This window comes from Henckelia pumila, chromosome 4 (assembly GCF_033568475.1).
Source record: "Henckelia pumila isolate YLH828 chromosome 4, ASM3356847v2, whole genome shotgun sequence".
In the NCBI taxonomy this organism is placed as follows: domain Eukaryota; kingdom Viridiplantae; phylum Streptophyta; class Magnoliopsida; order Lamiales; family Gesneriaceae; genus Henckelia; species Henckelia pumila.
This window is the reverse complement of record NC_133123.1, coordinates 144,336,650-144,350,662: the sequence shown is the minus strand read 5'-3', so window position 1 is coordinate 144,350,662 and position 14,013 is coordinate 144,336,650. Positions and strand designations below refer to the sequence as shown.

At 37.6% G+C, this 14,013-nt stretch overlaps 1 protein-coding gene across 1 annotated transcript in view; it reads right to left on the bottom strand.

The window, feature by feature from the left end:
- Positions 1 to 13,145, bottom strand: part of LOC140866599 (transcription factor bHLH93-like) — a 63,340-nt gene extending 50,195 nt beyond the window's left edge. The window contains exon 1 of the mRNA XM_073271625.1: positions 12,958 to 13,145. Coding sequence (XP_073127726.1) covers positions 12,958 to 13,130 — 173 coding nt within the window. The 5' untranslated portion in view covers positions 13,131 to 13,145. The remainder of the gene's footprint in view (positions 1 to 12,957) is intronic.
- Between the last annotated feature and the right edge of the window lie 868 nt (positions 13,146 to 14,013).

Sequence of the window (14,013 nt, the reverse complement as noted above, 5' to 3'; positions counted from 1 at the left end):
ATAAAACATCTCTTAAAAGTAACTTAAAACTGTTATGCAAAATTAAATAAACATCTCCCACGGCTTTAGCTTCAACTCTGGAACCATTTCCAAGCCTTAGCTGGGTCTCACCCATTCTAAGCCTGCGACTTCTTGTCATCACCTGCAAATCATTGCAAATGTGAGATCCATATCCGGTATCCAATACCCAAGAAGTAGTATTAAGTGAAACATTTATTTCAATATAGAACATACCCTTCACAGTTCGCAACTGCTCTAGATATTCCTTGCAGTTACGCTTCCAATGACCGGGCTTCTTGCAGTAATGGCAAACATCCTTGGATTTTTTCATGTTTGAAGCCTTTGTCTTGTACTTCTTCTCGGGTTCGATTTTCTTGGGTGGGGCAGAACGTTTCTTGCCCTTTGTACTTGGCCCCTTCTTAGCAAAAGAAGAGGAGCCCACCAAGAAAGTCGGTTTATCCTTCTTTAATGTGGATTCATATGTCACAAGCATATTGACCATCTCTTCAAGGGAGGCCTCTATCTTGTTCATATTGAAATTCACCACAAATCCGTCAAACGAAGAAGGAAGAGACAGAAGTAGTAAGTCCACGTTGAGTTCATGCTCCAACACCAAATCAAGGGTTACCAACTTCTGTATGAGCCAAATCACTCGTACCCCATGATCACGGACCGAAGTCCCTTCACGCATGCGACACGTCATTAGCTCCTTTACAGTAGCGGACCTTTCAGCCCTCGATTGAGCCCCAAAAAGTTCCTTGAGTTGAACGTGAATGTCAGCAGCATTCACGGTGTCCTCAAATCGCCTCTGGAGTTCATCAGACATCGAGGCTTGCATATAGCATTTGGTCTTGATATCATGGTCCCACCATGTATCAAGCTTGGCTAACTCTTCCGGACTTACGTCAGCTGGTGCTTCCTTCGGAGGAGATTTTTCTAACACGTAGAGCATCTTCTGCGAAGTCAAGACAATCTTCAACTTACGGAACCATTCCGTATAGTTTGCGCCAGTCAACTTATTTTGTTCGAGGATCGAGAAAAGTGGATTACGCGAATTCATCTTATGAAATACTGAAAAGAAACAGACAAATATCAGTGATTATTTAAGCAATTTACTAAGACATAAAATAGGCGAAATTTATTTTATGAATCTCACTCCCACTATTTTAACGATTTCACTACCCTCTAGTGAAAACGGGAAACTATTTTCCTTAGTGAGAACATGGAGTCCAATTGACAATCTATGGTCCCGAATAATATCAGCCAACCATAATTTCAAAAGGTAGAGCCCAATTGCTTCCAAAGCAACCTCCATGTTTTTACCTCATGTCCAATAAGGGCCCAATAATATGATGCCGTTTATTGTGACATGTCAAGATGACCCATCAATATTAAGTTGTGATGGACGGTCGTCATGTGGATCCCCCAATAATATGAGCCGATCCCATGGGAGTTCCACCCAACTTACAACATGTGTCGATCCAATGTACAGCTTTTCGACGAACGGGCCCCCCCAATAATATGAGCCGGACCGTATCCGCGGGTAGCATCTCATACATTGATCGTTGATGGAAGGTAGGAACATTTAAACAAATTTAAATTTCCTTTATTTATCTTGATATCAATTTTAAATCATATTTAAAATGAGGGATTTTAATTATAAAATTTGTCTCATCGTTTTTAAAGTTTTGTATGCTTGTCGGATTCACACAATTTTGTCTAAAACATGCATACAACTATAATATCACATATTATATAGGATGATCGATTCCATTTCTAATCGACCCGTGGTTGTCAATCACGAGTCTTAGTCCAATCCTAGGTAATATGATGCAGTATGCAATGCAATCCTATTACATTTGCTTCCAATTTACATTTCTTCTGTCTTTATTGTCTGCTGGGCCCACCTCCATCTTCAAATCTTGATCTCCCACTAAATCTAATGTATTTACAATAAATAACAATGACAAGTAGGGGATACATTTTTAAGGGGTGGGAACGGGCCATAAACCAAGCCCACTTTTATTACATATGACAATTCATATTGGGCCATAAACCAGGCCCATTAATAAAACCAACAACAATAAAAACAAATGTAAATTCCTAACATACACCTACAAAATTGGTCATGGCAATCGATCATCCTTATCCAATAACATTTATTTAAAATTAATTTATTGGATAACATGCAATGGCAATTTAAATTTAAAATGATAAAATCATATTTCATATATAAAATCTTATTTTACATACAAAATCATATTTTATCTTTTTATCAAATAAAATCATATTTTATCTATAAAATCCAATTTTATACATAAAATCATATTTTACTCAATATATCCATAAGATCATATCTTATCATCAATTGTACCAAAAATAATTAATTTCAAAATTCAATTTAACGGATAAAATATTTAAATTTTCCAAAAATTCAAATTTATCCAAAAATCAATTTTAAAATTTTCGGACTCGAACAATTCGATCCAACGCCTCGTGGACCAATCAAAAACAATTTTCGATCGGACCAAAAATAGAATTTTAACATATTAAAATTTAATTTAAAAAATTAAAAATTAATTTTTCCGCGGGCCGCCCGGGACATTCCCGGGCTGCCCGCGCCCCAAAGGGCTCGGGCCGGGCAGCGACGATCGCTGCCCCTGCCCCGGGCAGCGATCCAATCGCTGCCCGGGTTTTTTCCCGAAAAAAAAAATTTATTTTTAAATATTTATTTTGTTTCAAAAACCGAGGCTTAAAAAATTTTTGTACAATCGATTAATTTAATCGCTTGATCTGAGCAACCTGGCTCTGATACCACTATTGGATAACGCGGCGATCAGATCAATTAGGATTGATACCCGGTGCAGCGGAAGTTTAAAATTTTTTATATGGAACGATTCCATAATGGGTATCAACCTTACGATTAAATTGTATGTGTAAAAATTAAATAATGATTATAAAAATTTTACCTTTAATCTCGAATCGAGATTTTGGACACCAACAGATTGCTCTGCTCTTGTTGTATATCCCTGGAACTGATGGACGAACTGTTCTTCAATCAGGTCTACGAACGGATATTTAATCCCTCTGATAGATTGCACTAGAAAATCTATCAGAAGTTTCTACGAAGAGATTAACGAATTTGATCCGTTAAACCAGACTGCAATTCAAAATTCACAGGCTGGATTTTTCAAGCAGAGGGAGGGAGGGGGCGGCCACTTATTAAAAACGCAGCTAGGGTTTTAAAAATATTTTGTGACCTGTTGTGTGTAATTTCTGTACTGCAATAACTTATTTATAATGTAGGCCACTAACAGCTTAGGGCCCATTAGTCATAAGTTCAAGCCCGACAAGCAAAGCCCGCATGTTCAGAAATTAATATAAAATTCATCGTGACTCTGATTGATAAACCGATTTCACCAATGTGCACAGAAACCATTTCTGCACCTTTTAAAGTCAAGATAAATTTTTCTGAATCCGAATTCAGTGGTTTCCAAAAATGTCCATCCCTATGTCATTTTAGGAAATCTTACTCCTCTACTCATAATTAAGAAGTCCAACTTCTTTGTTCATTAAATTTAACTCTTTAAATTTAACTATCTCAACGGGGATTAAAAATCCATTACTCTGTGTGACCCTCAATGGTTCAGGGATACAGCTAGCCGTGGGCTCACAACTCCTTGTGACTCGGAACAACAATTTCCGACTTGCCCATCGAATCATGGTAAGAGCGTCTAGCAACATCGCCCCATGATTCCCTAGGTATCACTGATAGTGCCTACAAGAACCAATAGATTTTGGTTAGCATACAGTACGGTCCCTTCATCCATATATCCCGATCGAATCAACAACCATTGGTATATCGAGAGTCGTTCAAGATTCGATAACTATGCAATACATCTTGAAGATCAAATAGTGACATCGCATGTGCTACTAAGAAACCATTTCTTAAACCACATCATGTACTCTGGCCAGAGATTCGTCACACTAATATCTCCTCAGATCGCACAGGATATCCACACTCGCAAGTATGTGGTGAATCCTTGACAACAAAGCATCGACTCCTATATGTGTTGTAACTGTACCCAATCCCGACACCTTATGACCCCAATAGAGTCGGTAAACGAGTCAAAGCACAGTACTAGCATATATCAATGATGTTTCAAGTAGTAAGGACTAATGGTGTACAACCAAAACCGCGGACTATATCCACTCGATAAGTGATAACCACTTGGAAAGTCCGGATAGGGTAGTTCGATCATTCATCATATGAATATCCATTTGCATGCTTCGAACATCTCTATGTTCCTTACCAATGAAACGTGGTACTCCACATCGCAAATGCTAGTCTCAAACTCGAGCGATCCTTATCCTTATTATCGGACGGCTCAATCGACTAGGAACAGTTTAGAATATACAGTGACTATAAGATGTGTTTCATGATAGACATCTCCATGTTCTACCACATCTTACATACACTATAGTATATTCAAGGTCTTTATCAAAATAATAATAGTATATCACAATATAACAATATGAAGAAAGATAAAGTCATTGCCATTAATAAAAGTGTAAATAATATTAAACAAAAGATTATTTATACAAAGAGTCATCAAAGCCCTTAGCCACAAGTTGGCTTACCGGGCACCCACTCTTTCAATGGGAGAATATTACGATGGACTTTGTGGTTGGCTTACCGAGGAGTGCCAGAGGTTGCACAGCGATTTGGGTGATTGTGGATAGACTCACAAAGTCAGCTCATTTCTTACCGGTGAGGACTACTTACTCGTTGACACAGTATGCAGAGCTTTACATTAAGGAGATTGTTAGACTGCATGACATACCAGTGTCGATAGTATCAGACAGAGATCCAAGATTTACGTCTGCGTTTTGGAGGAGTTTGCACACTGCATTGGGGACTAGACTTTTGTTCAGTACAACATTCCATCCCCAGACAGATGGTCAGTCTGAGAGAGTGATCCAGGTTCTCGAGGATCTTCTGAGAGCTTGTGTCATCGATTTTCAGGGCTCGTGGGAGACGAGACTGCCATTAGTGGAGTTTACCTATAACAACAGTTTTCAGTCGTCTATAGGTATGGCTCCTTATGCAGCATTGTACGGAAGGAGGTGCAGATCTCCTGTGCATTGGGATGAGGTTGGTGAGAGGATTTTACTTGGACCTGAGATTGTGCAGCAGACAGCTGATATTGTGACACAGATTCGGGATCGCATGAGGACTGCTCAGAGTCGTCAGAAGAGTTATGCAGATACACGACGACGAGATTTGGAGTTCGCTGTAGGTGATCACGTATTCCTGAAGGTGTCACCTATGAAGGGAGTAGTGCGATTTGGCCGGAGAGACAAGCTTAATCCGAGGTATATAGGGCCATTCGAGATCTTGGAGAGAGTTGGCACGTTGGCCTACCGTTTAGCTCTACCACCAGGGCTAGCGGCAGTGCACAATGTATTCCATGTATCCATGCTTCGGAGATACATCTCGAACCCGTCACATGTGTTGGATTTTGAGCCTCTTCAGTTGACACCGGAGTTAGCATTTGAGGAGAGGCCTATACGGATCTTGGCTAGGGAGGAGCGGAGGCTTAGGACGCATGTCATACCGATGGTCAGAGTCCAGTGGCTGAATCACTCGGAGGAGGAAGCTACTTGGGAGACCGAGGCAGATATGAGGACTCGCTACCCGGAATTGTTCGGGTAAGTACTTTAATTTCGAGGACGAAATCCAATTTAAGGGGGGGAGAATTATAACACCCGGTATTTTAAATACGTGAATTTGCATGCATAATTAGGAAATTTATTTATTTAAAATTTTAGATTATGGGTTAAATTATTATGTGAATTATTGGTGCATGATTTAAATTATTTTCAAGCATTTAACCCATAATTAGTGACTTTTATGAATTATTGGTATTTGAATTATTTTATCGCGTAGACGGGACCGTGGACGGACGAGATGACAACTTTCTATCCAATTTATTTCGTGAGCCTTTTAAGAGCCCAAAAATACTATTTTGAATTTTATTACCTCAAAAATTTTAGTATTTAATTTTATATAATTTTAGGAGTCCGTTTTTATTCAAATTTAGCCAAAATAGTGACTTTTAATTATTTTTAAAATTCCCTTAATTATATATTTCGGGATTTTAATTTTAGTTATCAGATTTTACTTCTTAATTAGAGTTTTTAAGTTATATGTTTTATATTTAAAAACTCTTATTAATATTTTAATTATCCTAAAACCTACTTTTAATTAAATTAAAAACCTAAACCTATTCTACCCAAACCCCTCACCCGATCACTCTCACACAGCCGCCACCCCCTCTCCTTCATTTCTTCTTCGACCGATCAGCAGCCTCCAAGAAGACTCCATATCCCCGGTTCTTGAGGTTTTCAAGTTAAATCGTCGTCCCGTCGTCCCGGAATCGTCATCTACATTTATTTCTCTTCAACCGACGGTGCAAGGCATGTTTTTATTCCTCTTTTTTGCACAATATCAGTGAATATTATGTATGTGTCGTGTATGCATCGATTTGTTCTTGAGTTTTTTCAGAAATCTAATTGGTTTTGTTCTTGGTGCTCGATCGTGTGTGTTCTTCATTCATGCTCATGTTTTCTTCCTCCATGGCGTGCCTAGCTGCTGGTATGGGCTACCTAGGATGTGTGAGGGTGTTCTAGACTCGAGTGGCTCCAGTGGTTCGAGCCAATCGAGCCCAGAAAAGCTACAAGAGGAGATCGGGTATAAGGGGGCGCAGATTAGGGTTTGATGGAAGTGGGTGCTGGGCTCGGTGCGTGGGCTGCATGGGGTCAGGGCTAGGGTCAGGTTGGGACCGCCCAGACGTGGGCTACGTCTGGGCGGCGGGGCTCCGGCCAGGGGCGGCCGGAGCAGGGCGGCAGCAGCCCTAGAAGGGCTGCTGCTCGCGGCCGAGAGGAAGCAAGGGGAGGGGTCACGGGATGGGCTGGGTTCGTGATCTGGGCCGGGTCTGAGTGGTCCGGGTCGGGTCAGTAGGGTAGTGGGTCGGGTTAAGTTGGTCCGGGTCTGGGTTAGGTGGGCCGAACTCGAGTCTTTTTAATTTTAAAGTATTTTATGATTTAATTGGTTTTTGGGCCAATTAATTGGAAATAAAATGATTTGGGTTCCATTTAATTATTTTGGGTTTAATTTAATTATTATTGGGCTTAATTAAGTTAATTAAGTGAGTCCACGAATTTTTATGGGCCTTGGGGGCCCATGGAAGTTATTGGGCCAGTCTTTGGGCTTTAGGGCCCATTGGGCCAGAATAAGTTGTTATTGGGCCAAGAGTGTTTTAATGGGCTTTAATTAATTAATTGGGCTTAGAAATGTATTGTTGGGCTTAAGTATGTTAATGGGCCAGTCTCAGTGTTAAGGGGCCAAATTTAAGTAAATGGGCTTGAGTGTTAGGGCCAGCAGTTCAGTACAATCCATGAGAAATTGCATGTGTCCTAAATATATATTTAATTATTTTATGCATGAATGTTATTTTAGTATTTATATGTTAGTATAAAAAATTAAATTAAATATATATGAAGGACACACATTTTATTTAAGTACATGCATTCATGAAATAATTTTTATGCATGATTTAATGTTTAAGGTTGAGCAAAAGAAAAATCATTTTTATGTTGGAAGTTGAAGTAGTGTGACAATTTGAGGGGGATTCGTCCCCATATGTGAACTATTGAAGGGCAGTTTACTGCCAAATTTAAGAGGTGATTCGTCACCGCCACGTACGTTGGTTTCCACGCTGATCAGTATTTAATGTATGATTTAAGGTTACACTATGGATACAACCATGCGATGTTAGAAAATAATTTGCTCAACAATGTTTATGTATTATGTATGATTATGATATTTAAGTTAATTTAAGTTATGTTATGTCATGATATTATTTTAAGCATGCTCATTCATGTATATGGTATGTATTAGTATTAAAGTGATTTAAATTATTTTAAATCCTTGTTATGTTAGCATGTTGGGCTTCTAGGCTCACTGCACTGGTATTGTGCAGGTGAGTACGTAGAGAACATAGTACCCACCGGAGGCGAGGACATATGAGTGGGCATGCAGTGATCCCCCGCGGCCGTCGTCTGAGTCTTCATGATTATGTTTTTATGGAATATTAAACATGTCGTTCTTTTTATTCATTTTCAGTGGTTGGTACTAGTATATATATTTTTATTCAAATATCTTCATTGCATGCAAACTTTTATTCAATTGTTTAGAACATCATTTTTATTTAATGCATGACTCAGACATTTACTCTATTAAATGTTGCATTTTATTTGAGCTATTTTTAAATCTGTTTATTTTTGTGTATATATGTATGGGCATGTATATACATCTATTTTAATTAGTATTTAAAAAAAAATTCCGCATTTATTATTAGTAGTAGTCGTTTCATCAGGTGTCGGGATTGGGTACAGTTACGACATATATAGGAGTCGATGCTTTGTTGTCAAGGATTCACCACACGCTTGCGAGTGTGGATATCCTATGCGATCTGAGGAGATATTAGTGTGACAAATCTCTGGCCAGAGTACTCGATGTGATTTAGGTTACTTGGTTTCCTAGTAGCACATGCGATGTCACTATTTGATCTTCAAGATGCATTGCATAGTTATCGAATCTCGAACGACTCTCGATGTACCAATGGTTGTTGATTCGATCAGGATATATGGATGAAGGGATCGTACTGTACGCTAACCAAAACCTATTAGTTCTTGCAGGCACTATCAATGATACCTAGGGAATCATGGGGCGATTTTGCTAGGCGCTCTTACCATGATTCGATGGGTAAGTCAGATATTGTTGTTTCGAGTTACAAAGAGTTGTGAGCCCACGGCTAGCTGTATCCCTGAACCATTGAGGGTCACACAAGTAATGGATTACTAATCCCCGTTGAGATAGTTAAATTTAAAGAGTTAAATTTAATGAAAGAGAAGTTGGACTTCTTAATTAAAGGGAGTGGAATTTTCTAAAATGACATAGGGATGGGCATTTTTGGAAATCACTGAATTCGGATTCAGAAAAATTATCTTGACTTTAAAAGGTACAGAAATGGTTTCTGTGCACATTGGTGAAATCAGTTTATCAATCGGAGTCATGATAAATTTTATATTAATTTCTATAACAACAGGCTTGACTTGTTGGGCTTAAGTTATGGATTATGAGCCCTAAGGAGTTAATGTCCTAATAGACATATAACTTAATCCAGACTAGAAATTATTAATACATGATATGCAATTTTCGAAAATCACAAGTTATTCCAAGCTTGATTTTTCGAAAACTACACAAAATAAAAAAAAGGATTTTTCGAAAATCCACTCTCCCTTTTGAGAGAATTCAGTCTGTGGTTATTATGAAAAATTACATTCTGAATTGACATATCAAATCTGTTTAATCTCTTCGATAAACATCTGATTGATTTCTAGTGCAATCAATCAGAGGGTTTTAGTTTTCTGTTCGTGGACCTAATTCCGGAGATTGATCGAGCAAGTCATTAGTTCCTGGGATTTACAACAAGAGCAGATTTAATCTGTTGGAGTCCATAATCAAGCCATAGCTTGAAGAGGTAAAATATTAATTGTTATTATTATTTTACTTGCATAATTTAATCGTTAGTATTTGATACCCATGATATGGAATCGTTCCATATAAAAACTTTTTAAACTTCCGCTGCACCGGGTATCAGATCTATGATCTTAAAACATGATCCAACAACCTTTTGTTTCACATCATCATGTATCTTTAGCTGCTTTTGATTTGGTCCATTGTGATATATGGGGTCCTTATCGTGTTACTACACACAACAATCAACGATTCTTTTTGACATTAGTTGATGATTCAATAAGGTTCACATGGGTTTTTCTTCTTCAACATAAATTTGAAGCATTGAGTTTTGTTTCCAGATTTTGTGCTATGATTGTGACTCAATTTCACAAGAAGATTAAGGCATTTCGTACTGATAATGCTAAAGAACTTGCATTTACTGAGTTATTTCAAACCAAGGGAATATTACATCAGTTTTCTTGTGTTCAAACACCTCAGAAAAACTCAGTAGTCGAACGAAAACATCAACACTTACTCAATGTTGCTCGTTCTTTATTTTTTCAGTCCCGTGTGCCGATCAAGTTCTGGAATGAATGTGTTTTGACAGCCACCTATCTGATAAATCGGATACCTTCTACTTCTCTGCACAATAGATCTCCTTATGAGCTGTTATATCATCAACTTGTTGATTATGCTCAGTTTAAGGTGTTTGGATGTCTTGCTTTTGCATCTACATTGTCTGCACATCGTGACAAGTTTCAACCTCGAGCCCGCATTTGTGTTTTCTTAGGATATCCCTCAGGCATGAAAGGATACAAGTTGCTAGATATTAAGAAAAATGAAATTTTTATCTCACATGATGTGGTGTTTCATGAATCTATATTTTCTTTTCTTTCTATATCTTCAGCGGATTCTTTCATTGATCCTTTTCCTGATATAGTGATACCCATTCCAGCTCAAGATGACAGTGATCATTATCAGGTTCCACATCAAATTGCTCCAACCTCACCCCCTGACAGCAATGTTCATGCTGATATATCTAATACAACCACAGAAATCTCAGATATGGCTCCAACTCGAACATCTTTCAGAGTTTCTAGACAACCATCTTACCTTAGGGACTATCACTGTCACATGTTAAATTGTCAACCACTACCCAAATCAACATCTTCCTATCCCTTCAATACTTATCTTTCTTATGACTCATTGTCTCAACCATACAGAGATTTTGTGCTCAACATTTCTACTCAGATTGAACCTCAGTTCTTTCATCAAGCTGTCCAATATGATTCTTGGAGAGTTGCTATGAAAGAAGAACTTGATGCCATGGAAGCTAACAATACTTGGTCTATAGTTCCCCTAACTTCAGGCATTCGAGCCATTGGATGCCGTTGGGTTTACAAAATCAAGCATAAATCCGATGGTTCCATAGACCGATACAAAGCTCGCCTAGTAGCTAAGGGCTACACTCAACAAGAAGGCATATATTGAATGGTGATTTACCAAACTCACTACGGTCAAAGTTCTTCTTGCTTTAGCTGCAAATCAACATTGGCATCTTGCTCAATTGGATGTCAACAATGCATTCTTAAATGGTGATTTACAAGAAGATGTATACATGGATCTTCCACCTGGGTACATTCACCCTAAGTCCTCTTGTACAGATTCTACAAAGTTTGTTTGCAAACTCCAAAAATCTATCTACGGACTTCGGCAAGCCTCTCGACAATGGTACACTAAATTCTCTGCTGTCTTGATTACTTATGGTTTTACTCAATCTCAGTCAGACCATTCATTATTCATTAGAGGCTCAGGTTCCTCATTTTAGCTCTTCTAGTGTACGTTGATGATATCATCATTGCTGGACCATCTTCTGACTTCATCCATGAATTCAAGGCTGACCTTCACCGCTCTTTCAAAATCAAAGATCTGGGTAACCTTCGTTATTTTCTTGGTCTCGAAATTGCTAGATCCTCACAGGGCATCTGTTTGTCTCAACGTAATTATACACTTCATTTACTTGAAGACACTGGTTATCTTGCTTGAGCCTACAAATGTGCCAATGGAACCAAGATTGCGGCTTAATCTTACTGATGGTGATCCTCTTGAGGATATCACTCAGTATAGACGACTTATTGGCAAACTTCTCCACTTGTCTCTCTCAAGACCGGACATCATGTTTGCTGTGCACAAATTAAGCCAATTCATTGCTAAGCCTCGCACTCCACACTTACATGTTGCATATCATCTTCTACGTTATCTAAAGTCTACTCCTGGTCAAGGAATTTTCTTTTCAGCAACTTCATCCATTCAATTGAAGGCATTTTTTGATGCTGATTGGGCTGCATGTGTGGACACCAGAAAATCAGTTACTAGTTTCTGCATTTTTTTAGGGGATGCCATAATATCCTGGAAAACTAAAAATCAAGTGACCATTTCCAGGTCCTCCACTGAAGCTGAATACCGAGCCTTGGCAGCTACAACAAGTGAAGTTATTTGGCTTACTCAATTACTTAAAGATCTGCAGGTTCCTCTTACAACTCCAGCTACCATCTATTGTGATAATCAACCATCCATTCATCTTGCCAACAATCCAATATTTCATGAACGGACAAAGCACATTGAGATTGACTGCCACTTCGTTCGTGAAAAGATCGCGGCAGGAATTATTAAGCTTCTACCTATTCGCACACATCTTCAACTAGCGGACATGTTCACAAAATCACTACCTAGATCATCCTTATCTTCATTACTGTCCAAGATGTCCATTAAAAACATTTATGGTCCATCTTGACGGGGGGATATTAGATATTAGAATTAGTTAACAATAGTTAGAAGTTAGTTAAGAGATAGTTAATTGTGTAAGTGTATATAAATACACAAATGTACAGAACTCCTTCCTCTCTCTTTTTCAATTCAATACAAATCTTGTTATTCAATCTATCGTAATACAGTGGGATATTAATATTTTAAAATATATTACGAATGATTAATAAGATATGTTAGGCATATAAATTTTTGTCACTAATTATACAAATTAGTGAATAATGTTCCGAAACTTAAAAATGAGAATATCGTATTGAGTATATATATATATATATATATATATATATATATATATATATATATATATATATATATATAATGCAACAAGAATTATAAAACCCCAAAACAGTACGTGCCACATGCAATTAATTAGGCATCTTTTAAGTATAAAACCATACATATGTGTATGATGATCGATCGAGCATGCAATTGATGATGATGGATATTGTACGTAGGTTTCTATAATTTCTTACACATGATATATATGTTGGTATGAATTAGCTAGCTAGGTAGAAGTGGATGACGATGTATGAGACGCCGCATACCTGGATGAAAAGCTTCGGAGTGAAAAGTCATCGAAATCATCATCATCTCGCCAATAATCTTCAAAATTTCGGGAATAACTCAAAGGACTGTATCTGAAAACTTTAGATTTGTGACCCCCAGCTTTTCTTGCTTTTGACACACACACTATTACTTTGCAACTTTCTTTCGCCATTTTTATTTCCTGAAAAGAAATATTGCAACAGACATCCCCAGCATGAGACTAATTCATCGTCTTTATTATTTTCCTCGGGAATTTTTTTCTTGTCCGGAGTTATATAATTAATTAGTTCATTAATGTGCATAATAATGTTGATTTCCTCAGATTTTTTTAATTTAAATAAATAAATTAGAGCATGCATGTGTGGTATAGAAAAACACAAGGTATATCCTTAAATAATTTCATATTATTTTCATCCAAATATGCCCCACGCAATCCAACTTTTCACGCCCACGATTCGGATCCTGCATTTAATCTCATTAAATTAATTAAAATAAAATAATATATTCATCATCATGCAATAATAAAATAACATATATATTACTTGAGTATATTACGTACGTACGTACGTGATTAATTAAATTTACCTCAATATTGTTGAGACCATTAATTACCTTGTTTATTCTTAATTTTATATGATATTGTATATTTTTGTTTTCTACGATTTTGATGATTCTTTATACCATCCAAATTCCATTTTAACTAGCCATATATCTTTAAATTTTTTATAATTTCAACTCTTTCTTAAGTGGGATTGCTGATTTAGTAATACATATCGCCTATCAGGCGCCCCACTTCGGATAATTAAGAAAAATACAAAGTTCAGTTTTTCCACCAAAGTTTTTAATTCATTTATGTTTCAAATCTAATTGCACCAATCTAGGGATTGCAATTTCCTCCGAACCCGATAGGGAACCCGATATCCGACCTGAACGGAGGAGGGTATGGAGGCATTTTTTGGACCCGATTAAATAAATGGATAAATGGGTATGGGGATCTCGTAAATGGGGATGGAGGAGGATTTAGTGGTATCCTACCCATATCCGATCCGATACCC